This window comes from Chiloscyllium plagiosum, chromosome 40 (assembly GCF_004010195.1).
Source record: "Chiloscyllium plagiosum isolate BGI_BamShark_2017 chromosome 40, ASM401019v2, whole genome shotgun sequence".
NCBI classification, from domain to species: domain Eukaryota; kingdom Metazoa; phylum Chordata; class Chondrichthyes; order Orectolobiformes; family Hemiscylliidae; genus Chiloscyllium; species Chiloscyllium plagiosum.
This window is the reverse complement of record NC_057749.1, coordinates 17284466-17310121: the sequence shown is the minus strand read 5'-3', so window position 1 is coordinate 17310121 and position 25656 is coordinate 17284466. Positions and strand designations below refer to the sequence as shown.

The 25656-nt window shown below is 40.3% G+C and overlaps 1 protein-coding gene across 1 annotated transcript in view; it reads right to left on the bottom strand.

Moving 5' to 3' along the window:
• The window catches only part of myo9aa (myosin IXAa), a 363558-nt gene that overhangs the window by 168009 nt on the left and 169893 nt on the right, over positions 1 to 25656 (bottom strand). The window contains exons 6-8 of the mRNA XM_043680122.1: positions 22099 to 22155; positions 3250 to 3347; positions 45 to 171 (exon numbers count right to left, since the gene is read on the bottom strand). Of these exons, the coding sequence (XP_043536057.1) occupies positions 45 to 171; positions 3250 to 3347; positions 22099 to 22155 (282 nt within the window). The remainder of the gene's footprint in view (positions 1 to 44; positions 172 to 3249; positions 3348 to 22098; positions 22156 to 25656) is intronic.

Genomic DNA, 25656 nt, shown 5'->3' with positions numbered 1-25656 from the left:
ATTATGATACAGCATTGAATTGATAAGATGAATAGGTGCACTACCTCCAGAAGCTCCGAGACAATGGGCAACACTTCTGGGTTGCAAATGTCGACTGAATCATCTCGATAAGTCTTCTTTTTGTATTTTATATTCCCAAGTTGTAAAATTGCAGACAGGAGGCAAAATATCCTGAAATTATAATGACATTAAAATTATTTAAATTGCATCTAAAAATCTAATTACATAGAACCGTCTAACTATTATAGAACATCAAACTTGCAATAAACAAGAGAGGAAAACATCTCTAATACCTGGACAAATTTTTATAAACATCTTAAGTTTATAAAATTTTATTTTTTTCCATGGTGATTGCACAATTTGTCTCCAAAGATGCATTTTAGCCATAATACTGCAATCAAAAGAGCCAAAATGTTAGTGAAGCAGATGGTAAACATTAATATTACAGTTTCAGAAAAATACAAGGCAACACAGTGAGTTACTATGCACCGGCAATCCATTAGCTGCTTAACAATGTATGATCAGCTTCTGAAACATAGATTTAACATTAGTTTTAATGGGATAAATAGCATTTCAGACTTTCTTGTATGGACATGCTATGAAAAGTTCTGTTTGTCTTCAAATGGAATAGTATCAATTTGAACAATTAAAACTGGCATTATTTCAGCCAAAACTTAAGTCCATAAGAGAAAGGAACTGAAATAAACCATTCAAAACTGCTCCACCATTCAATTAGATCAAGGCTGATCTAACATTACAATTTCTCTTTCCTGCCTTTTGCCAATAACCCTTGATCCTTTTCTTGTTTAAAAGTTTGAATGCTCAAACTTGAATGTACTTAGACTCATCAGATCTATGCATAGAGAATTCCACAAATTCACTACCCTCTGCAAGAAGAAATTCCTCATCTCTGTCTTAAATGGGATTACGATTTCTGGTCCTAAACTCTCCCACAAAGGGAGACAACCTCTCTACGTCTTCCCCAACAAGCCCCCTAAAAATCATGCACATTTCAACAAGGTCACCTCTCATTCTTTTAAACTCCATCAAGTACAGGTCGAAGATGCACAAATTCTCCTCATATCACTGTCCCTCCATATCCAGGATCAACCTTGTGAACTTTCTCCAGATTGCCACCAATGCCAGTTCATTTTTGCTCAGCTAAGGGAAAACCAAAACTGTTCACAGTATTTCAATTGTGGTCTGACTAGTGCCTTGATTATTATTAGCAAGACCTGCCTTTTATCCTCCTTTCAATATGAAATAAAGGCCAACATTCTATTTACTGAACTTGCATGCTAGCTTTGTGTGATTTGTTCACAAGCACTCCCAAATCTCTCTGTGCTCCATTTAAACAATGCTCAGTTCCTCTGTTCTTTCTGCCAAAGTGCATAATCTCTCATTTTCTCACTTTACATTCCATCTGTCAAATGTTTGTCCACTCACTGAACCTGTCGATATCCCTTTGCAGACTCTATGCATCACCTTTATTACTTGTCTTCCCACCTATTTTTGAGAGTGTGTGGATGACAGGCATGCACTATCTTTCAAGTCATTAACATGTATTGCAAATAACTGACCCCAAAACTCATGCCTATGAGATTTCAGTAGTTACATGTTGCATGAAATCCCAATCCAATCTAAACAAGGTGCAATTCAGAAAGTCTATTAAAGTCATGTGCAAGGTATGATGGTAGAGACTAAGGATTCAGTTCCAAAAATGAAAAGGTTAAATAACAGAATTCTTCAAAATCCCTGCCACCAGATATTTCAGTCTGTTTCTTAAGACATCTTCACACGCTTTAATTCTATGAGATTTCACTATAATCACAATAAATCTGCATTAAATGATTTTTAAAAAAGACCAAAACAATCTGGACTCATACAACATAAATAAAACCTAGTTTATTTTCTGTGACCTATCAATGCCTGGCTGGTATCAGCAACATTTTTTCTAAATAGAATCAATTATTTTAAACTTCTAACAAGTGAAGTTGTATACCTGCATCACATCTAAAACACAATTTCCCTTTTACCTATATTTAAGTACCACAATCATTGAGAGTATAACAACAAATAGCTCTTTTGCTCATGATTCTTGAGGGCCAGCTTGTTTGACAACTTATCTGGTTTAAGTCAGGCACACCAGATTTTTCAAACAGTATCCCTACATCTAGTATTTGGTGTGCTCCAGCAGGGTGCACTTCAAGCAATCTTTTCCAAAATTCACAGTTATGCTTTGTGGCTACTTCACTCCATCTCCTTCTCCATTCAACATGTATACAAATTATGTTTTTGTCCCCAGCCCTGTTCATCAAAAGAAAGCTGGCTAAATTCAAAAATTCCACTTCATCATTATAGAATGTGCTTGATTTTGTTCCACTGATTTCAAAGAATCAAAAAACAACTGACCAGGTCATACACTGACAGCAATCTGCTCTCTCATTTTACTACCCAGACAGGAGAAAGTGAGGACTGCAGATGCTGGAGATCAGAGCTGAAAATGTGTTGCTGGAAAAGCGCAGCAGGTCAGGCAGCATCCAAGGAACAGGAAATCGACGTTTCGGGCATAAGCCTGAAGAAGAGCTTATGCCTGAAATGTCGATTCTCCTGTTCCTTGGATGCTGCCTGATCTGCTGCGCTTTTCCAGCAACACATTTTCAGCTTACTACCCAGACAGCCAAGTTCAAAATTAATCCCAATGATTTTCTTGTTGCAAGTCCTCCTGTACGTCACCTAAACTGCTCTACAACGTTATGAGAATGGCAGCAATTTACTGCAGACATCATGTTCTCAGACATCATCTTATGGCTTAGTGTTAATCCTTGATGATGGTCAGCCTCATGAATCAAGATGGAATTCCTTTTATACTCCTTAGCCTTGCAACTCTAATCACATTCTAATTGAGGCAAACTTCTGCATCCAGGCTAAGTGTTTAATTCAGCAGGATTAAGGATAAATTCTGGGACTTGGGAGTAATCATATGAAAATGAAGGCTCTTGTGGGGCAGTGATAGCATCTCTATCGCTGAACAAGGACTGCTGGATTCCACCTACTCCAGAGGTAGGCATTCTTTTCCTGGAACAGATTGGTTAGAAAGATATCCATCATGAAAAAGCTACAGCTTTTTAAACCAAGCTTTTTAATCAAAACCATAACACTACATCTAACAATTTGCTCCCGTGTAAAACATCTCTGTGTTACAAATCCATTCAGCATGTTTCTGGCATTCCAGGTATCGCATCTTACCGTTTGCGTGTCTTGGGCAAGAATCCAACCATTTCCATGGCTAGTTGTAAGCGCTCAAAGTCATGTTTCAGATCCTCGCCCTCAACAGAAAAACTGTCCTGTTAAAGTTTGAAGGAAAATAATGTTGTCAGGAAGAATTTGTATAATTTTATCATTGACTTTCAGCCTCTCTCCCTGAACATATTTACTCTTCTCTACAATAACCTTCAAACGTATTAGTCATCCTCTTACACTTCTGCCTGTTCTTTAGTGGAGGGTCTCAACACTGCACATTACAGGCTGTTTCACAGCAGTGACCATTAAAACCAAGCCCATTCCTGTCCTTACTCAATATATATAATTACAGACTTCAGAGAAAGATCATTACGTGCTACTTAGAAATGGAAAACCTATTCATTATTCTCTTCCTCTGTCCCTTCATGCCCAAACAGCTCATAAATCATTGAATCCTATGTAACAATAGAACTGTCCTTCCAGCTCATCCAGACCCAGGTTATGCCTGGTTCACAGTGCTCAATTGTTCATTTTTTGAAAGACATATGCATCTACCTTTACAGCACAGTGATTAAAAGGATGAATCAAATTTTCACCTTCTCCCAACAATAAGGAATATAATATACTGGATTCAAGAATAAGGTCGTGATTCCAGCTTTGAGGTTGGTTTAACTGTTGATTAAAAACTGACTGAAAATGTAAATTACTCTAGTCATAAATCATAGAAGCAAAGCAAGTGCATGCCCATCAGAAGATAAACTGTATCACAGGACATAGAAGACTAAGTCTTTAAATTTGGAACCAACAAAGTTTGGTACATAATTTGAAGTGGAAGGGTGTTTTTTTTGGAATTAATCTTGCACTTGGACTAATACTATCAGACTCTAATATTAAAAGGAGCTAATTCCAACCCCTACAAATTTACAAGCACACAAATTGCTGTCAGAGACAGCTCAAAATATAGTTTTAATATATAATATGAATATATAATATGAAAAATAATATAATTTGAAATATAATAAATTCTGTAAAGAATATAAGAGGGACTGATGAATAAAATTCAAAGTCATAAAATGCAGCTGAGCAATGGTCACCCAGTGATTGTATCAACATAAAACCAACTTCACAGATAGATCTGCAGGCTAGTGAAGTCATTCTGTTGAAACATCCAGCAAATAAGGTTGCTTCGTAGTAGTGATTTACTGTCTCAGTGTCTAACTATTAGGCTGATCAAAGAGCTGTTGGAAATTACATTATGAGCAAATGCAACTCTAAAGGTATAAATTCAATTCAAGCAAATGATCTTGCCTCCTTTGCAACAGTTCCACAACGAAACTTAGAATGAGGAATCACAAGATCAACCTTAATGGGAAAAGTTCTTGCCTCAATGATGCTTCATATTTTTAAAACACATGCCTTCAGAAGTTGAAACAGCTTTCAAAGAATGCCAAAATTATCAAAATAGGTAGTTATCTGAAAAGATCACAGCTGGAGAAAATCTGATCCTGTAGGTTATGACAGATTCAGATGTTTCCATTTGAACCTCATAGAACAGTCTCCCTCCTACTTCAGGCAGCATCCGAGGAACAGGTGAATCGACGTTTCGGACATAAGCCTTCCCATTCCTAGCGAAGGGCTTATGCCTGAAACGTCGACTCTCCTGCTCCTCAGATGCTGCCTGATCTGCTGTGCTCTTTTAGCATCACATTCCTGACTCTGACCTTCAGCATCTCAGTCCTCACTTTCTTCCTCCTACCTTGACCAATATCCAAGCTGTTCACTCTTTCAACCGCAATACTGTTAACCTCTAACGGACAAAGTTTTGTGGTGTCATCCTCTTGTTAACAAAAACACACGTTTGCATAGCATCTTTCATGTTCTTGGGATAAAGCAAATCTCTTATGAGTCAATTAAGCATTAATTTTTTTTAAGCAATTTTTTTCAGGGCAGACAATTAAGACACAGAAAAGTCCCACATGCAATAATAAGGTAAGTGGTCAATTAATCCATTCTAGTCAAGTGAGATGGCAGATATATTTTGGGCAGCAAGACTCTTTTGTGTCTCTATGGATAATGTAATGGGATCTTTTGTCAAAGACAGACAGGGAAGACAGAATCTAATTTTAGTGGCTCATTCAAAATAAGACAACTTTAAAAGCACCAAAACAGCTTTTGCCCAATATTGTCCAAAAGATTGGGTGGGATACTTAAAATCCAGAGTGAGGGCAAGTTAAGAAGAGCTATAGGCTTTGCAAATCCAAGTATCTTCTAGGATTGTGCAGAAAAAGCAATGATCCTGCAGTTCAGTGATAAGAGCCAGCGATTTAAGCCAAATATAAGATCAAGACAGGTGTCTTGACAGAGCCAAGATTACTTCAAGATGAAGGCAAAAAAGATCGGGAAGGAGGGGGATACCGGTGCTAAAACTTTCTACTTCTTTTCAGTTGCTTTTAAGGTTGAGAAAACAATGCTGTAAGAAATACCAGAGAAAAAATAAAATCAGTTTCCAATTCAAGATATTCGCTTGTTACTGCTTTTTTAAGTGGTTGCCAATACTTAGTAACTGTCTGAGTTGCCCTCAGAATGCATTTATCATGTGTACTGTGGTTGAACAGGTACCCTCTAATGTGGTGCCAGGGAGGAATCCAAAAGGGTAATTCTGAGGAAACCCCAAAGATCAAACCCACAACAATGCAAATCTACTGAATATCAAAAAAGCAATCACACTTGGATCCATTTGCAGTATGCAATGTTTATGTTGCAAGAGTTCACGATCTTGGGAAAAGAGGCAGTCAAAAATCAGCCATTAGTTGAATAGTGAAAATGCCTGCTCAATGTTATGACGTGGAGGTGCCAGTGTTGGACTGGGGTAAACAAAGTTAAAAATCACAACACCAGGTTATAGTCCAACAGGTTTATTTAGAAGCACTAGCTTTTGGAGTGCTGCTCCTCCATCAGGTAGCTGTGGAGCAGGATCACAAGACACAGAATTTATAGCAAAAGTTCACAGTATCATGCAACTAAAACTATATACTGAACAAGCATAGATGTTGTTAAGTCTTTCATCTTTTAGAATGGGTTTGAGATTCATTAATATGTAAAGCCCAGAACTTCTTTTAAGTCACATTCTCAAGATAACTTAAGGTTTTTACTGAAAAAAAAAGGTGACATCTCAGCTCAGGCAATGCTTTAAATGTGTGAAGTTGGGAGATTCAAGATGGCTGCAATCCAGGAGGTCTGAGTCTGCAAATGCTCTGCCTAAGATTCGGGCATGGTGGGGTATCCACCTTCACCTCACCTTTTAAACCACTCAAGATAGCTTTGCTTAGTCATTTTGCATTAAACTTTAACAGTTTGGTGCTTTTTTAAAAAATGACTAAAGGCAAAATCTCCTGCAGTTCGCAACAGGCAGGGACCCGCCCCCGCCCCCACCCCCACCCCCTCCCACAGCAGCAGGGACGTCCATGGCCACCTTGGGGGACTTACCTGCAGAGACGAGCCTGATCTCAGAGATCATCAAACTCCTGGAGAAGATCGACACATCCATCAAGGAAGCCCGGTCCAGGTGGGAGTCGATCTTGGTCATGCTGCAGAAGCATGATCGAGAGATCGAAAAACTTGGGCAGCGTGTCGGAGGGGCAGAGCAATGGGCCGCGGCCTCGGAGATTGCTGCTGAGTCATCCGTGGGTCAGGTCCGGGCTCTGGAGAGGCGAGTCTGGGCCCTGGAGGAGCACATTGATGACCTCGAGAATCAGGGTCGTTGGAAAAATATTCGGTTGCTGGGCCTTCCCGAACGGGAGGAGGAAGGCCAGCTTGTGGATTTCTTGGAGCAATGGCTCCCACAATTATTGAAGTTGGAGTCAGGACCGGGCCAGGTACAGATGGAGTGGGCCCACTGATCCCCATGCCATGATGTACAAAGGCTCCAAGATAATGCTGTTTCAGGACTTTTTTTGCATTCGTGGTCCGCAAGAGGAGGGCATTCAATGAGGCGAAGGAGCGTTTGAGAGACTTAAATATTCAATACTCTATGTGATATCCGGCAATGCTGCGCTTCAGTCATGGAGGATCAGTATATAACTTTGAATCACCAGAGAAAGTAAAAGAATTCCTGGACCCTCTCAAATAGACTGCAGGACTTGAACTGTATGGATAATGACTTCATTTTGCACAAAACGCCCTTTGCTTACTCTTCTTTCTTTCTCCATCACCCATTCTTCTCCGTGGTGGGGGTCTCCCTTCTATAGCTTGTGCGGCTTATTTGATTTTTGGGGGAGTTTTATTTTTTGAGTGGGGTTTTCTCTCTTTTTTTCTTATTTAGTTGCCTAATACTTGCTGGGATTGTAATTTTATAACTTTATATATTTCTATCATGTATTGTTTTATTAAACATATCTAGGTGATGGCATGGGGGGAGGGTGGGTCACTCACTGTTAACTCCTGTTCTATAAGACACTTGAATTTATTTACTCCATTTTGTAATGCCTGGGCCGAGGACAGGGCCTTAGCTGGGAGAGGTTATGGTGGGGTTACTGGAAGGTAGTAATGCCCCCTGGGAGCAAGGGGGAGAGTCTCCTTTCAAATATGTTCTGTGTTATTTTTACTTAGGAGTAGTTCTTAATTGTGTTGGTTTAGCTGTTTTAAAGAATTCTTTTTTATGTGAATTTTTTATGGTCTTTATTCAATGTCTTTTGGGTGGGGTTCTTCCTCCTGGGGGGTCTCCGGCCTGACTGGACGATCCTGGCTAGCCAATCGATTAGATGGTGCACCTGGAATGTCAAGGGGGGCCACTCGCCAATCAAAAGAAAAAGATATTATCAAATCTTAAAAAAGAAAGGGTTGATGTAGCTGTTCTACAGGAGACACATCTACTTGATAAGGAACACTTGAAGCTGGAACAGGGTGGGTTTGGCTCAAAAAGTAAGGGATTGTCCATTCTCATTCGGAAGAATCTTCCTTTCCAAATGTTAAGCCAGATAAAAGATGAGTCTGGATGGTATATATTGATCAAAGCCCTAATATACGGAGAGGAATACGGGATTTTGAATCTTTATTGCCCTCCGGCACACCCTTTTAATTTTGTAACAGAAGCGTTCTCTAAGTTAATGGCTTTTGGGTCAGTCATACAATTATAGGGGGAGATTTTAATTGTATTATTGACCCAGAGACGGATAGGATACCTAGGAGCACTATGGGCATATCTCGGAGATCGAGGCAACTGGCGGATCTGAACAAGGAGCTAGGACTAGAAGATGTGTGGAGGTGTCTTCATCCCCACAGTAGAGACTTTACTTTCTTTTCTAACCTACACAAATGCCATTCCAGAATTGATATGTTTTTTGTCCCTTTGACCCTTTTGAATTTGTTACTGTCTTGTAAAATAGATAATATAACTATTTCTGGTCTTGCCGCAGTATATATATGAAAGTTAAGACTAGGGATGATGGGATAGGCCCCCAACATTGGCGTATGGATCCTTTCTTATTGAAGGATAGCAAATTTATAAAGTATCTTTTGCAGGAATTTAAAACCTTCTGGGATATCAACTCAAGTATGATTAGTAACCCTTCGATGATGTGGGAGACCACTAAGGCATACGCGCAAGGCTTGGTCATCTCATATTCTGCGACCCAGAAACGACAAAAGGGAGAGCGACAGCACCTGCTCGAGGCTCGGCTGCAGGCAGCTGAGACAGCGTATGTTGATAGGCTCTCCATTACTAAGCTACAGAGGATCACAGCCCTTAGGGCAGCCTTGAATACCACACTTACTCAAACAGCAAAAAGGGAAATATTATTCGCAAAGCAGAGATTATTTGAATATGGTGACAAGCCTGGCAGGTATCTAGCATATCTTGCCAGAAAGAAAAAGGCACCCCAAGCTATTAGAGAAAGTGCTGGTACCTTAACTTGTGATCGTAAAAAGATCAATACAGCCTTTAAAAAGTTTTATTTTGAATTATATAAATCGCAGGACTGAGGGGATAGAACTAGGAAGATGGAGTGTTTCTTTAAAAATCTGGCCCTTCCGGGTCTAACCTCAGAGCAGGTGTCAATCTTTAATGCCCCCTTGACAACCCAGGAAGTACAGGATGCGGTTAGGCAGCTTCAGAGTGGCAAAGCACCTGGGCCAGACAGAGTCCAGGTTGAGTTCTATAAAGAATTTAAAGGGGAACTGCCCGGGCCACTCATAAATATGTACAATTATTCACACAGTCAGGGCTGCCTCCCGCCTTCGTTAAGAGAAACAAATATTTCTCTCATTCTTAAGAAGGGAAAGGCCCCAGAAGATTGCTCTTCATATAGACCCATATCCTTGTTAAATGTGGATTTTAAAATTCTTTCAAAAATGTTAGCATTAAGACTGGAGAGAGTTTTATCATTCATTATAAAAGAGGACCAGATGGGGTTTATAAAGGATCCACAGGCCAACTAATAACATTAGAAGGGTCTTAAGTAGGATACAAGCCTGCCAACAGGGAACAATACCGGGGTTAGTTGTCTCCCTAGATGCAGAGAAAGCATTTGATTGGGTAGAATGGTCATATCTTTTTTATACGCTGGAACGGTTCAGCGTTGGAGAGGTCTTTACTAAATGGGTTTCAGTATTATATAATGATCCCAAAGCAGCCATGATCACCAACGGCTTAAGTTCGGATGGCTTTAGCATCGGCAGAGGCTGTCGCCAGGGATGTCCTCTCTCGCCATTATTATTTACACGTGTGATTGAACCCCTAGCGGAAGCTATACAAACTGACCCTAAAATAACGGCTCCGAGGGTTGGATCAGGCAAGCACAAAATTACTCTCCATGCGGATGATGCCCTCCTCTTCTCAAGTAATCCTTTGACATCCATGCCCCGCTTAATTCAAGTGGTCAATCTGTTCGGTATGTTCTCAGGTTACAAAATCAACTTTATGAAATCGGAAGCCATGCCGTTGGGAGGCCTTGACAGTATATCCAATTTACCGGATGGATCTGGTTTTCCCTTTTGGTGGTCACTAGAAGGTTTTCTGTACTTAGGTATTTTTATTACTCTGGTATTTGGTCAGCTGTATAAAGCCAATTACGTACACTTATTAGAAAAAATAAGGCAGGACCTTCAAAGTTGGGGAGCGGTGTGGACTTGTTGGGCCGAAGGGCCTGTTTCCACACTGTAATCTAATCTAATCTAATCTGGTATTTGGTCAGCTGTATAAAGCCAATTACGTACACTTATTAGAAAAAATAAGGCAGGACCTTCAAAGTTGGGGAGATCTCCAACATCCTGGCTAGGCAGAGTAGCTCTAGTTAAGATGAATATTCTACCTCGTCTTCTATATCCTATGAGAATGCTCCCCCTGATGCCGCTGAGGCAGACATTGCGTAAGCTTTACGGCTGGCTCAGCTCCATTATTTGGAATCCTAGATGGCCCCTTATCAAATTAGAAAAGCTGCAGCTCCCAAAAGTAAGGGGAGGACTGACTTTCCAGATTTCAGGAGGTACCAATTGAGCTCCTTATTATCTTATGTATGTTGTGATTCTGTTCACCAAGCTAGGAATTTGTGTTGCAGACGTTTCGTCCCCTGTCTAGGGGACATCCTCAGTGCTTGGGAGCCTCCTATGAAGCACTTGTGTTGTTTCCTCCGGCATTTATAGTGGTTTGTCTCTGCCACTTCCGGTTGTCAGTTCCAGCTGCCCGCTGCAGTGGCCGGTATATTGGGTCCAGGTCGATGTGTTTCCTGTGAGTGTGGCGTCGATGATGCGTGTTAGAACAAACAGTCTTACCGCAAATTCAACCCAAACTCTGGGTCAGATATGTGGACGACACCTTTGTAATCATTAAAAATACAGAAATAGAGAACACACACCGGATCATCAACGCCACACTCACAGGAATCCGATTCACTAGAGAGGAAGAAAAGGACAACCAACTCCCATTCCTAACTAGCCATGTTACCATACATCAAGAACATTTCTGAACTGACAGCCAGACTACTACGACCACTAGGACTCATAACAGCACACAAACCAACAGCCACTCTCAGACAACAACTCACTAGGACAAAGGACCTGATACCCAGCATGAGCAAAACCAATGTAGTGTACAAAATCCCGTGCAAGGACTGCACAAAACACTACATAGGACAAACAGGAAGACAGCTAACGATCCGCGTCCATGAACACCAACTAGCCACGAAATGACATGTCCAGCTATCCTTAGTAGCCACACACTCGGATGACAAGCAACATGAGTTCGACTAGGACAACACTACTATTATAGGATAAGCCAAACAGAGAACAGCCAAGGAATTCCTAGAGGCATGGTACTCATCCACAGATCCTATCAACAAACACATTGACCTGGACACAATATACCGGCCACTGCAGCGGATAGCTGGAACTGACAACCGGAAGTGGCAGAGACAAACCACTATAAATGCCAGAGGCAACAACACAGAAGCGCTTCACAGGAAGCTCCCAAGCACTGAGAATGTCACCTAGAAAGGGGACGAAACGTCTGCAACACAAATTCCTAGCTCGGTGAACAGAACCACAACAACGAGCACCCGAGCTACAAATCTTCTCACATATCTTATGTATCTTATCTTGTGACCCAAAATCAATCTGGTTAGATATCGAGACTTGCCAAGCAATATGTCCCCTCATCAATTTATTATTTATGGACAAGATAAGAGTTATTACAGACTATCGTAAAAACCCTATTCTACTAAATAAAAGCAAAGCCTGGAAGATAATGCGACAAGATGAAGGTAACCTGCAAAACAAACCTCCCTTATACCCCCATAGTGGGAACATCAGGATTTCTGCCAGGGAGTCCAGAGGTATCTCCTGTTTGGGAGACCTGTTCGATGGAGAGGTTATGATGTCCTTTGAGCAGCTGCGCCAGAAGTTTGGACTGCCCATCAAGGGCCTCTTTCGGTATTTTCAAATACAAGAATTTATACAAAAGAAGACGACACTGATAGTCAATCCTTAAAAATCAGAAAGGGAAAGGAGAGTGCTTTGGCCGATAGGGCCACCCTCGGTGAGTATTCTTTATCATTCATTATACAATAAGGTGTCGAAGGACATGGAACGATTGTATAAAACCTGGAATCAAGAATGAGGGTTGGAAATCTCTTTAGAAATGTGGGAGGACATCTGGGAAAATGCCAGAAAGATCTCAATCTATAACAGAACGCAGGCTACTCAATTAAAAATACTTCACAGGGCTCACATGGCACCTGAACGACTCTCAAAGTTCAAGGCAGGAGCATCCCTAACGTGTCCTAAATGTAAAATCGAAGTTGACACTCTCACGCATTGTCTATGGGCATACCATAAGATCCATAAGTATTGGGATAGAGTAGTGAATGCCTTGACAGAGATTTTGGGTATGGAGATTGGATTGGATCCAACGTCCCTACTTTTGGGCTCTCCATTTCCGCCACACTGTTCAGGGCTTTTGTTCAGCTGTGGCAATGGTTCTGAATGTTTCGGGGGCCCCCGGGAGGGGGAATCCCGTATAAATACGGGTTTTATTATGACTTGATATAAATCTATTTTGAATATGTGTCTAGTTATTTAATTATTTTGTTGTTTACTGTTAGTAATGTATGATATCCTATTTTATGTTTCGGTTGTTTGTAGAATAGATTAGTAGTTAGTTTGTTATTTTTTATTTATTTAATTTTACATTGATGTTGTTATTATATTGTAAAATGGAATACACTAGTTTGTATTATTTTTGTAATTTCATAAAAAAATCTTAAAAATGTTCTTTATCAATAAAATAGCTATTAAAAAAATGTGTGAAGTCAGAGTCTGTCTACATCTCAACCTTGAGTCAGACTAGCTCTATTTCCAAACTAGGAATTTCTAAAATGTTACATGGCTGCCTGCAGATTGTATGCTTTTTGAGTTAAGCCGGTGTAAGTGCGCGTGTGCGCACGCGTGTGCATGTGCATGAGACAGAGAGAGAGTCTGCGTGAGTGTGAGTATGTAAGACTGTGTGTGTGTGTGTGTGTGTGTGTGTGTGTGAGAGTGAGTGAGAGAGAGAGAGGGAGAGAGAGGGAGAGAGTATTGATAAAGTATTGGAGAATCCACGATTGAAATCCTCCATTTTAAATCTCCATCTTGCAATAATAATTTGTCTTATAAGTTTAAAATGGAAGTCACAGTGACCATGAGAAAGAATTAAGGAATATGAGACTCTTGGCATAACTTTGTAGTTCTGCTTTCCCAGGAACAGCAAATGAATAGAATACTGACAAATGTCTAGCTTTATCTGCTTTGACGCAAGATGAAGAAGAAACATTTTAAATCAATAGCTCCATTTTTGATCTATGAGAACAAGACTAAAATGTACTAATCACCTAAATTTAATCATGAGAACATTAGTTAGAGGTGGAAACATCATATTGTGGGAAATGAAAAAATATGAAATTGTTACACACATAAGGGCTATAAAATACGCTGCCTTTTGCTAAAAATTAGAGATCTCTCATTAGTTCATCTAGGGATATCTAGATTGATACTCTGGACTACAATCTATTAATCTCTCACCAGCTTAATCAAAATAAAGTTAGTTTTAATATTGTGTGGTCCGAGAGTTTCTTTTTGAGTCAACAGTAGAGTGCAGAGGCGTCACCTGTCGTGTGACATGAACCCAAGATCCCAGTTGAGGCCATCCAAACTTGAGTATCAGCGTCTGCTCAGCCACTCTGCGTTGTTACGTAGCCTGAAGTCCACCTTGGAGGATGGTCACCCAAAGATCTTGTAATTGCAGATACATTCTATTTTGTTCAAAAAGCACACAATCTGCAGGTAGTCAATCCATGTAACATTTTATAAATTCCTGCTTTGGAAACAGAAACCAATCTGACTCAAGATTGGGATACAGGCAGACTTAAACCTCTCATGCTTAATGCATTGTCTGAGCAGAGATGTCACTTTTTTTAATAAAACCTTACGTTATCTCAGGAATGTGACTTAAAGAAGTTCTGGTAGTTACATATTAATAAACCAAAAACCTGCAACCCATTTTAAAAGATGAAAGACTTAACAGCAATCTAGATTTGTTCAATGTATTGTACCAGTTGCATGCATGCATGACACTGCAATGCTTTGCTATAAATTTTAAGTCTTATGATCCTGCTCCACAGCTTCTTGACAAAGGAACAGCACTCCGAAAGCTAGTGCTTCCAAATAAACCTGTCGGACTATAACCTATGTGATTTTTAACTTTGCTCAATGTCAGTCAGCTCAGATGCTCAACTTCCAGGCCATGACTTGTACGCATAATGGGGAATGATTGCAATACTGAGCTTATGTTGCACAGTCTTGGATGTTCTATTTCAAAGATGTTTAATGAAAGATGAAACAGAATGATAGGGTAACACGGTGAAAGAATGAATGTAAACATTCCTTATGAATTTTATGCCACCTTATGGCATCTTATTTAGATGAGCATCGATGGACACAGATTTGACTAAATCTCAAAGAGGAGTTGTGATAGTTAGGAGAAAGTGAGGACTGCAGATACTCAAGATCAGAGTCACGAGTGTAGTGCTGGTAAAGCACAGCAGGTCAGGCAGCATCCGAGGAGCAGGAGAATCGACGTTTTGGGCATTGGTCCTTCATCAGGAATGCCCTTCATCCTGATGAAGGGCTCATGCCCGAAACATCAACTCTCCTATTCCTCGGATGCTGCTTGGCCTGCTGTGCTTTACCAGCACCACACTCTCAGTTGTGATAGTTAGGTCTATAAATGCCTGACTCCAATACTGCACATACTTGTTCTGAGCAAAGTCATCAATCAGAAATGTTAACACTTGCTCTGGCCACAGTTGGATTTCTAACACAATCTGTTTGCATTTCAAAAACTTATCTGATGTTTTACTTAGATAACAGTTGAGTCATTTTGAGGATTTTATGAAAATAAAATGGATCTGAGAAATGGAGATCACCTTACATGCATAAACATAGGAAATTGTTACAATGTTTACAGGGCGGCACAGTGGATCAGTGGTTGGCACTGCTGCCTCACAGCACCAGGGACCCGAGTTCAATTCCATCCTCTACCAAGTGTCTATGTGGAGTTTGCACATTACCCCTGTGTCTGCGTAGGTTTCTGCTGGGTGCTCCAACTTCCTCCTCCAATCCAAAGATATGCAGGTTAGGTGGACTGGCCATGCTAAATTGTCCACAGTGTCCAGTGATGTACAGGCTAGGTGGATTAGCTATGGAAAATGCATGGTTACAGGGTTCTGGTTGGGGTGGGGGGAGATGCTGTTTGGAGGGTTGATGTGGACTTGATGGGCTGAATGGCCTGATTCCACACTGTAGGGATTCTACTGTGTGTAGCAGCTGTTATATTGTAAGTGATGATAATCAGATTTTTAACTATGCACACAAGAATGGTTTACAACAATATTTTCACAGCTTTCATTCTGAAAACTTTGGCAGTAGCTGTATTATAGTGGGTCACAAAACAGAATCCATAATAACTCAAAATAATATCATAATTCCTGGAGTCACATTCACTGTACAAAGTGGGTTGAAGAAAATACTAGAACTTCTGCAGCACTTTAAACATATATCTCAGAAAGTTCATAAAGGGGGGAAATTGCTGTTGTAGTGGTATCGTCAATCGACTAGCAATCCAGAAGCCCAGGTTTGGGGACATGGGCTCAAATCCCACCATGGCAGCTGATGGTGGGTGAAGAATGTTCAGACAGAATACAACGCAGCGAAGTGAGAGATTATGCACTTTGGTAAGAAGAATAAAAGCACAGTCTATTTTCTAACTGGGGAAAGACTTCGGAAGCACAAAGGGAATTAGGAGTCTTGGCTCAGGATTCTCTTAAGATTAACATACAGGTTCAGCTGGCAATTAGGAAGACAAATACAATTTTCACATCAAGAGGGCTAGAGCAGAAGATGTACTGCGGAGATTCTGGTCAGACCACATTTAGAATATTGAGAGTAATTTTGGGTCCCATACCTAAAGGAAAATATGCTGCTCTGGAGGGGGTTCAGAGGAGGTTTTACAAGCATGATTGAAGTGATGAAGGGTTTGTCATATAAGGAGCAGCTGAGGATTCTGGGTGTGTACTTGATGGAGTTTAGAAAAATGAGTGGGGATCTGGTGGAAATTTACAGAATACTGAAAGGCCTGGATAAAATAGACATGGAGATGTATCCATTGGGAGGAGAAACTAGGACCCGAAGGGGACAGCCTCAGAGTGAAGGGGTAACCCCTTAAAACTGAGATGAGGATTTTCTTCAGACAGTGGGAAGATAATTTGTGGAATTCATTTCTGCAGAGGGCATTGGAGGCCAAGTCATTGTATGTATTTAAGAGGTAGATAGGTTCTTGATTGATATTAAGTACAAGGGTTACAGCGAGAATGGGATTGAGAAACACATCAGACATGACCAAATGGTGGGGCAGACTCAATGGGTTGAATGGCCTAATTCTGCTCTGATATCTTGGTCTCAGTAATATTGAAAAAAAATTGGAAACCTCCACTGGTCTTTCCTTTCCTTTGATCTGCCAGCCTTAAAACAGTCTGGCCTGTGCGTGACTCCAGATCCACCACAATGTCGTTGACTCTTATCTGTCCTCTCAATTTGCCAAACAAGCCACTAAATTCATGGTAATTAAGGATGGGCAACTACCGCTGGTCATGTATACTATGTAAGTGCAAAACTGGGAGCATTTTCATCTTGCACACATCAAGACAATTTGAAAGATTATCAATAACAGGGAAAACCAATATTCAAACTTGAGAGGAAAGTGCTGGCAAATTTGCAGTTGATAAAGTGAGGAGCATCTGAGGAGCAGGCGAGTTGACGTTTCAGGTCAGAATCTTTCATCAGTCCTGATGAAACGTTCCGACCTGAAACATGGACTCCCCTGCTCCTCAGATGCTGCTTGACCTGCTGTGCTTTTTCCAGCTCCACACTATCGACTCTAACGTTTCAGCGTCTACAGTCACAGAGATGTACAGCATGGAAACAGACCCTTTGGTCCAACTCGTCCTTGCCAACCAGATATCCTAACCTCATTTAGTCCTATTTGCCAGCATATCCCTCGAAACCCTTCCTATTCATATACCCACCCAGATGCCCTTTAAATGCTGTAATTGTACCAACCTCCACCACTTTCCTCTGGCAGCTCATTCCATACACATACCACCTGCTGCATGAAAAAGCTGCCCCTTTTATAAATTTCCCTTCTCACCTGAAACCTATGCCCTCTACCTCTGGATTCCCCAACCCCAGGGAAAAGACATTGTCTGTTTAACCTAACCATGCCCCTCATGATTTTATAAACTTCTATAAAGGTTACCACTCAGCCTCCGACACTCCAGGGAAAACAGCCCTAGCCTATTCAGCCTCTCCCTATAGCTCAAATCCTCCAACCCTGGCAACATCCTTGTAAATCTTTTCTGAACCCTTTCAAGTTTCACTTCCGACAGGAAGGAGACCAGAATTGCACGCAATGTTCCAACAGTGGCCTAACCAATGTCTTGTACAGCCACAACATGACCTCCCAACTCAATGCTCTGACCAATAAAGGAAAGCATACCAGACGCCTTCTTCACTATCCTACGTACCGGCAACTCTACTTTCAAGGAACTATGAACCTGCACTCCAAGGTCCCTTTGTTCAGCAACACTCACCATCTCCAAGTGATTGATACAGCTGTCACTAAGACAAATGCAGCAATTTATTAATCATCATTGCTAACTACCTACCAAGTTTTGCTTAAATTTTAAACCAGGCAGGTTGACACTGATTGGTCAGGAAACTGCCCTGAGAAATGAACCAGCAAATGGCTATCACTCAATTTGCAGGGGTGAAACAGGTGCATGCACATTTCTTTTTGCCTGTTGTAGTGGCAGTGTGAAACAACTGTTACAATAGCAAAATGAATGGTTTTCACTAGCAACAGGATGTTACTGTCAAGCTAAAAAGATTTTCTACCTATTATACAAATTAATAATGTGGTACACAAATTTCAGTACAGGTGTGATGCAAGGTATAAAAATCGTACAAAGACTGACAGATTGAATCAAGCAGCATATTACTTTAGTTGGTCACAACAAGCAATGTACTGAACCGTACCCAACCAATCTACACTAGGAAAATTTGCAAACAATATCCTACAGTAAAAGTGATTCCACAAGTGGACATTTCCTATTTAATCCTAAGTGTGCATATAACTACACTAACAACCAACTCAGGACTGTCAATTGTGCGTGCAGTGTGGCACACTTGCATGTACAAGATACTACATACATTAATACACAGGGCCTTATCATTTGCAGATAGAATGTTCACACACTCCACCTACTTTAACTCAACAAAACAGGTGACAGCCATTTGCTGATTCATTTCTCAGGGCAAAGCTCTCAACAGTCAGAGTCAAACTGCCTGGTTTAAAATTTTAAAAAAGCATGGCAAATAATTATTAATCATCATTAACCATTGCATTCTCCATGGCCACACCTTTAACAGAGTCTATTGACCACCAATTGGCAATCTCTTCTAATTCAGTATAAAAATTGTTTTCTCTTTGAATTAGTACTCTTATGAATTTTCCTGGTGAGTACAAGGCAAAAAGTTTTGACAAACATTTTTTTTCCAGCAATACCAAAGGACAGATTATTCCTGGTGTAATGCATTTTTTGACATAGTTTTATGATGTAGATACATTCAAAAGCCAAAATGCATATCAGGATCCAACGAGCAGTTATGAGGCAAATGACCAGTTAAAAAGATTGTAGTAAGGTTTGCCAGAAGATGGAAATTCCTACACTTCTACAAATAATGCCATCTGATCTACAACATTCAAAAGTTAACTTTGTTTCTTTCTCTACAATGCTGCCAGAGATACTGGTATTTCCATATTTAACTTCCAGCATTCCAGAGTTTTTCTTCTAATCTATAGAGAACCACCTGTTTCAACACATCAGGCAACAGTGCTACCCTTATGATTGTACAATACCAGAGGATCAGCCAAAGTTTTGCACTTAAAGCCTGGGACTTGATGAAACCTTGATTCAACGAACATAGTCTTAAGGGACTCAAGCTGCCTACTTGAATAGCATTTGGATACTTTTAATATCTTTCTTGGTCTCTACAATGCTCTGCTTTCATGCCCACATTTGGGAACTTCTAAGCAGTAAAGTATCTGAAAGTAATATATTTACTATGGAAATAATTTTTTGTACATTATTTAAATACTGGAGGCAGATTCAGCCTGTTTAACATACTTCAGCAACTTATGGATTTTAATATGGCATTTGTCAGACTTCTGACTTAGCTGTCTTTAAGTCCCCTGGTTGAATAAATAATCTGTGGGAAATAATACAAATAGACAACCCTTTATCTGAAATCCTGAAATCCAAGAAGCTCCAAAATCCAAAGGTTTTTCGTGAAGATTTTATCTCATTAACAAGGTTGCTTAGCATGCAAACAGTTAACCCAATCCCACACCCACTCAATGTGGGGGTTCCCCGCTGAACTGTCACTTATTCTGAAATTGGAAAAATTTCCGAATTCCAAAAACCAGCTGGTCCCAAGCGTTTCGGATAAAGGATTGTGTACCTGTACAGTTTTTGCTTGTCATTAGTTTAAAAAATATTTGTTCCAGTGGAACCTAATTATTAAATTAAATGCACGAAATGAGGATACCAGATACTGCTATTATCATAATACTAAGACATTTACTATTGCTTAGACCCATTCACTTTAATATTTAAGTATTTGTACACATGTACTGTACAACACTATGCTAATAATTGCTTGAAATTAGTTTGTTCTTTCTCCCTTTTCCAAACTAATTTCTTTTCCTCCTAATTGTACCAATCTCTTTGCTGAGATCTTATTTGCCAGAAATCCTATGGCGAATCACCTAAATGCCTACTTTACCTACACAGACCCAGATATTAAGTCCTGGATGGCTTTCAGCTAATATTTGTATCAAATAACAATACCCAGCAATTAGGGATCAAGAATTGAAACCATGGTTGATTTTTTTTCTTCCTAATCTGTGGCAACAAGGCCGGGTATGGGACTCTTGAACTACCCCAACTAAAATGGCGAACACAAGATTTGTGAATGAATCGTGGGCTATTATTTTATGTAATTCAATTGAACACTGCTTTGCCTACTTAAACCAGAGAAGCCATTAGTCTTTTGTTTTTATTAAAATTTCAAAAGCAGCTTTTGGATACCTCTGAAATCCATTCAATGAACTGATCTGCTCTAATCAAACAAGTCAAATAAGTCAAATCATAAGCATCTTTACATATTCTTTCCCATGTGTTAAAATATCAAGATATTAACAGTCTTAAGCTCCCAGCTAAACTGGAAAGAGGCTGGAAGTCTTGTTAATGTGCACACTTTGAGTAAGACAGATTGGTAGCTGAAGTACCAAAACATGTAACCTGGAAATGGTCCACATGCCAAACATCAGATATACAGAAAGCAAGGTTGACAGAGTCAACAATTCACATCGTCACTTGAAGAAACAGGCGTTCGGCAAAAAGCAAGCTCAATCTCTTTTTTGCTTAATTGTTAATTAAGTAAAATTACACAAGATCGAGGTTGAGGGGTGACCTTATAGAGGGGCATGAATAGGATAAATAGACAAAGTCTCTTCCCTAGGGTCGGGGAGTCCAGAACTAGAGGGCATAGGTTTAGGGTGAGAGGGGAAAGATATAAAAGAGACCCAAGGGGCAACTTTTTCACGCAGAAGGTGGTACGTGTATGGAATGAGCTGCCAGAGGAAGTGGCGGAGGCTGGTACAATTGCAACAGTTAAAAGGCATTTGGATGGGTATATGAATAGAAAGGGTTTGGAGGGATATGGGCCATGTGCTGGCAGGTGGGACTAGATTGGGTTGGGATATCTGGTCGGCATGGATGGGTTGGACCGAAGGGTCTGTTTCCGTGCTGTACATCTCTATGACTCTAATTTGTCCCATTTTGGAGTCTTCTTTCTCTATTGCCTCTCCACAAAGACACCCAACATCCTAAAGCACTATTTATTTAATAGATTATTATGTTTACAATACTGCATTCCTCCAGTATGAACTGATTTGCAATTATCTATTTTTACTGATGGCCTTCTGTACTGAATATTAATATTTAACAAATTAGATTTCCCATTTATATTTAGATCTGCATCAGTTTAACTGAAGCACAAAAGCCAATGAGATACTTCTTCAAACTGAAGACTGGAGAAGCATTGCCCTTTTGTGGTTCAACTCAAAAAATGAAAAACACATAACAATCTGAACACTTGCACTCATTCATTGAACCCATATTTCCCATCCAAGTTGATTATTGCAAATGAAATGCTATTGTGCATAGAAAGAAAGAAATGGTGCAGCATTGGTACTACCAGTTGTGATATAGTGGACAAGTAGAAACCATTACAAGCAATCACGATAAAGAATCAAACTTGGTGTTAACATGTTTTCAACCACAAGGAAAGCAAAGTGCTCGATAGTGCATTCATTAAATAGTCAAAGCTGTGTAATGCAGTACATGTTAACAAGCCTCACATGGTTGCAATAGTCATTACTTTACCTGTTAGTGGATTAGAGGAGCAAACGAGATTTACAGAATTTATGCATGCTTTACAAAAGAAAAAGTATGCATATAAATATACTTGAACCTTTTCCCCAATTATATGATCTAGAATGATCAATTTAAACTGCTTTTGGTTGGATTAAAGACTTAACTGTTTCTTGAAAAACTAACACCTTTTGACAGTTTTGCCCATGCTTTCCTTGTGGAAGTACAGTGTAATATCAGCAACACATCACTAGTAATACAAAACTCAAATACTAACCAGTTCTGAATCATAGTAATAATCATCCCAAGTCTGTCTGAGTGGTTTCTTTGTCATCTGAGAAAGCAAGGTAGATGCTGTTAGGAAGTTCACACACCTTAAATAACCTTTACAAGGATAAGGCAAGATCCTAATCCAGCAAATAAAGTTCAAGGGATACCAGTGACGAGAACTCATTCTCCTCATCAAAGGAAGGCAGATATTTTTATAAGTTGCACTGAATAAACTTACAATAATCCTGGTATGATCACAGCACATCTAATTATCTGTCAACAGATTTTATATTTTCAAACTAATTAACTACAACTGCAATGAAAAATATTCAAGTTCAGTTATGAACATTGTCCATAGGCTAACCTTGATTTTCATGAATAATGGTATTCATCCGTTTAGACTCTTCCCTCACCAAACCCCTGCAGCAGTGACCAAGTGCCTGCGGTGGCAGCGATAAAGTGTCCCAAGGTCCTGTGGCAGCAACGACTTCTGAGGGGCAGCAGCAGCAATGGTGGCCTCTGAGCGCCAACAGCAGCAATGACAGCGACTTCAAAGGACCTGCGGCAGCTGCAGCGACTTCAGAGGGCCTGCAGCACTGAGACCAGAGGCTTTGGGAAGGGACATCCATTTACCTTATGGAGACAAGGCTATCTCACGTAGCTAAGACTTTAGGTCTGGATGCTTCACCCTTCCTTCTTGGCCTTTTTTTTTTGTATTTCTGTTTTGTTTTAAATATGGTTTTTCTATCTATATTCTTTTTTAAAAATTATATTTGGGCTTTTGTAGCTAAGATGGCCCTGGTGAGTGGCGACTTTGTACACTTTTCACTGTCCTCCTGTGCTTCAGTACATAGGACAATAAAACCTAATGCTAATTCTAAAATGCTCACATATGCAAGTGAGCAACTATAAAAACGTGTTTCAGGTGCATATCATCAAAACATGCCAACTGGGTCTCTTATGCATCCTTAGAGTTTTGATTGTTGTTCAAAATGTTATCCAAGATGGTAGCAGAGTAGGACACTCCAGCTAGAGCTCATCCACTCCACTCGCTTGTGTTCTTTCTTTCGCTTTTATTTTTCTTAGTGTTTTTTTCCTTGTCTCCTGGCTTCCAGCGATGATTTCTGACATAGCCACGTGGCACAGCATTTTCTGGGCATGGTGTGGTGGCCTCCTGATTTTGTGTGGTGGCCTGGCGCAGCAGATTCATGACGTGGCGAGGCAACTTCATGGCCCATGTGGAGGTCTGCAGTGATCTCCAAGCCTCATGATCTTCAAGATGAAGCCCAGTGCAGTGTGGAGCCAGAGCCTGGTACAGACTGGAAGCTAGGTGTCAGCATGGTCTATTGGTCTGAACTTTTAGTTCTGCAACATTGGACATTTTATTATTCTATTGTCTAAGATCTTGTAGCTAAAGAAGCTGTACCGAGATATCTTTGTTCCTAAGATGGCTGTGTAAGTGGCAACGTATCAACTTTTCACCATATTCATTAAGTATATGAGACAATTAAGCTAATTCAATTCAAGGCATTAGAATAGACAGAAAAAATGGATCACTTTTACAATGATATTTTTATTTATACATTCTCCAAAATGATGTCAGCTAAATCTTTTTCTACACTAAGAACAAAAGCTTAGTTATATAGCATCTGATCACTCAAGAACCAATAAATTATTATGAATGCCTTTAGTCCTGTAACATAGGTAAATGTCAGTCACACAAAACTGAAACAGACCCTTCGGTCTAACTCAACCATGTCGAACAAACATCCCAACCTGACCTTGTTCCATTTTCCAGCATTTGGCCCAAATCCTGCCAAAGCCTTCCTACTCATGCTTTTATCAATGTCAATAAGATCACCCCTCAGCCTTCAATGCTCAAGGAAAAATGTCTGACAGTTCCAACATTTTTAATTTTTAATTGTTCGTGGGAATGGTCTCACTACCTGGGCCAGCAACTTGCCTGTTCCTATTTGGCCTTTAGAAGGTGGTGATCAAGCTTCCTGACCCCTGAAGTTCATGTGATAAGGTGATTTGACCAGTGACTCTGTTTCATACACCTGGCAATGTTAGTGCAAGAAGGATTATTGGATAGAGCAAAGAAACTTCAAACAATGCAATAGGACTTTTCAAATTTACTGAGTTATCAGATATCAGACAGAAAACAACTGTTTAACTTTTCATCCAAAGGACTGCACAGTACTGAAGTGTCAGCCAATGTGACAATAAAATCCTGGATCAAATTTTCAAACTTGGAAATGGAAATCCTACAACTATTATTTTGAAATACATGCACTATTTTAATTTCATTTCTATTGCACTCGATTGTATCTGTACATGGAGTTTTTAAAAAGGTAAGGGAAGAATGGATGCTCATCAGCAAGGATCAAATCTAGAGTTACATTCTATAAATGATGGGGTGATGAGCCAAGACTTTTTCCCAGGATAGGGGTGTCAAAAACTAGACGGCATAGGTTTAAGGGAAAAAGGGAAAAGTTTAAGGGGAAAAGGGAAAAGTTTAAGGGGAAAAGGGAAAAGTGCAGGACCTGGAGTGTAGGGAGGTTAGGAACATGGCATCAATTTCAAAGGAGGGTGCCCGTAAACAGGAAAGTGGCTGAAGTGTTTAATACTTCAATGCAAGAAGTATACGAAATAAGGTAGGTGAACTTGCAGCGTGGGGTGGTACCTGGGACTTCGATGTTGTGGCTATTACGGAGACATGGCTAGAACAGGAACAGGATTGGCTGTTGCAGGTTCCAGAATTTAAATGTTTGAGTAGGGGCGGAGGTGGGGGTAAAAGAGGGGGAGGTGTGGCATTGCTTGTCAAAGATAGTATTACAGCGGTGGAAAGGACGATGGATGAGGACTTGCCATCCGAGGTAGTTTGGGCTGAGGTTAGGAATAGGAAAGGTGAGGTCACCCTGTAAGGAGTCTTTTACAGGCCTCCTAATAGTCCTAGAAACGTAGAAGAAACGATTGCGAGGATGATTCAAGAGAAGAGTGAAAGTAATAGGGTGGGTGTTATGGGGGACTTTAACTTTCCTGATATTGATTGGGAAAGATTTGGCTCAAGTTTGTTAGATGGGTCAGTGTTTGTCCAATGTGTGCAGGAGGGTTTACTGACACAATATGTAGATAGGCCAACAAGAGATGAGGCCATACTGGATTTGGTTCTGGGTAACGAACCAGGCCAGGTGTTAGAATTAGAGGTAAGTGAGCACTTTGGGGATAGTGACCATAATTCGGTGATTTTTACTCTCGTGATGGAGAGGGATAAGGGTGTACTACAGGGCAAGAGTTATAGCTGGGGGCAGGGAAATTATGATGCGGTGAGGCATGACTGAGGATGTGTGGCTTGGAAAAGTAGACTCCAAGGCAAGAGTGTAAATGATATGTGGAACTTGTTCAAGGGGCAACTATTGAGTGTCCTTGATAATTATGTACCTGTCAGGCAGGGAGGAAAGGGTCATGCGAGGGAGCCGTGGTTTAATAAGGAATTGGAATCCCTTGTAAAATGGAAGAGGGCGGCCTATCTCAAGATGAGACGTGAAGGTTCAATTAGGGC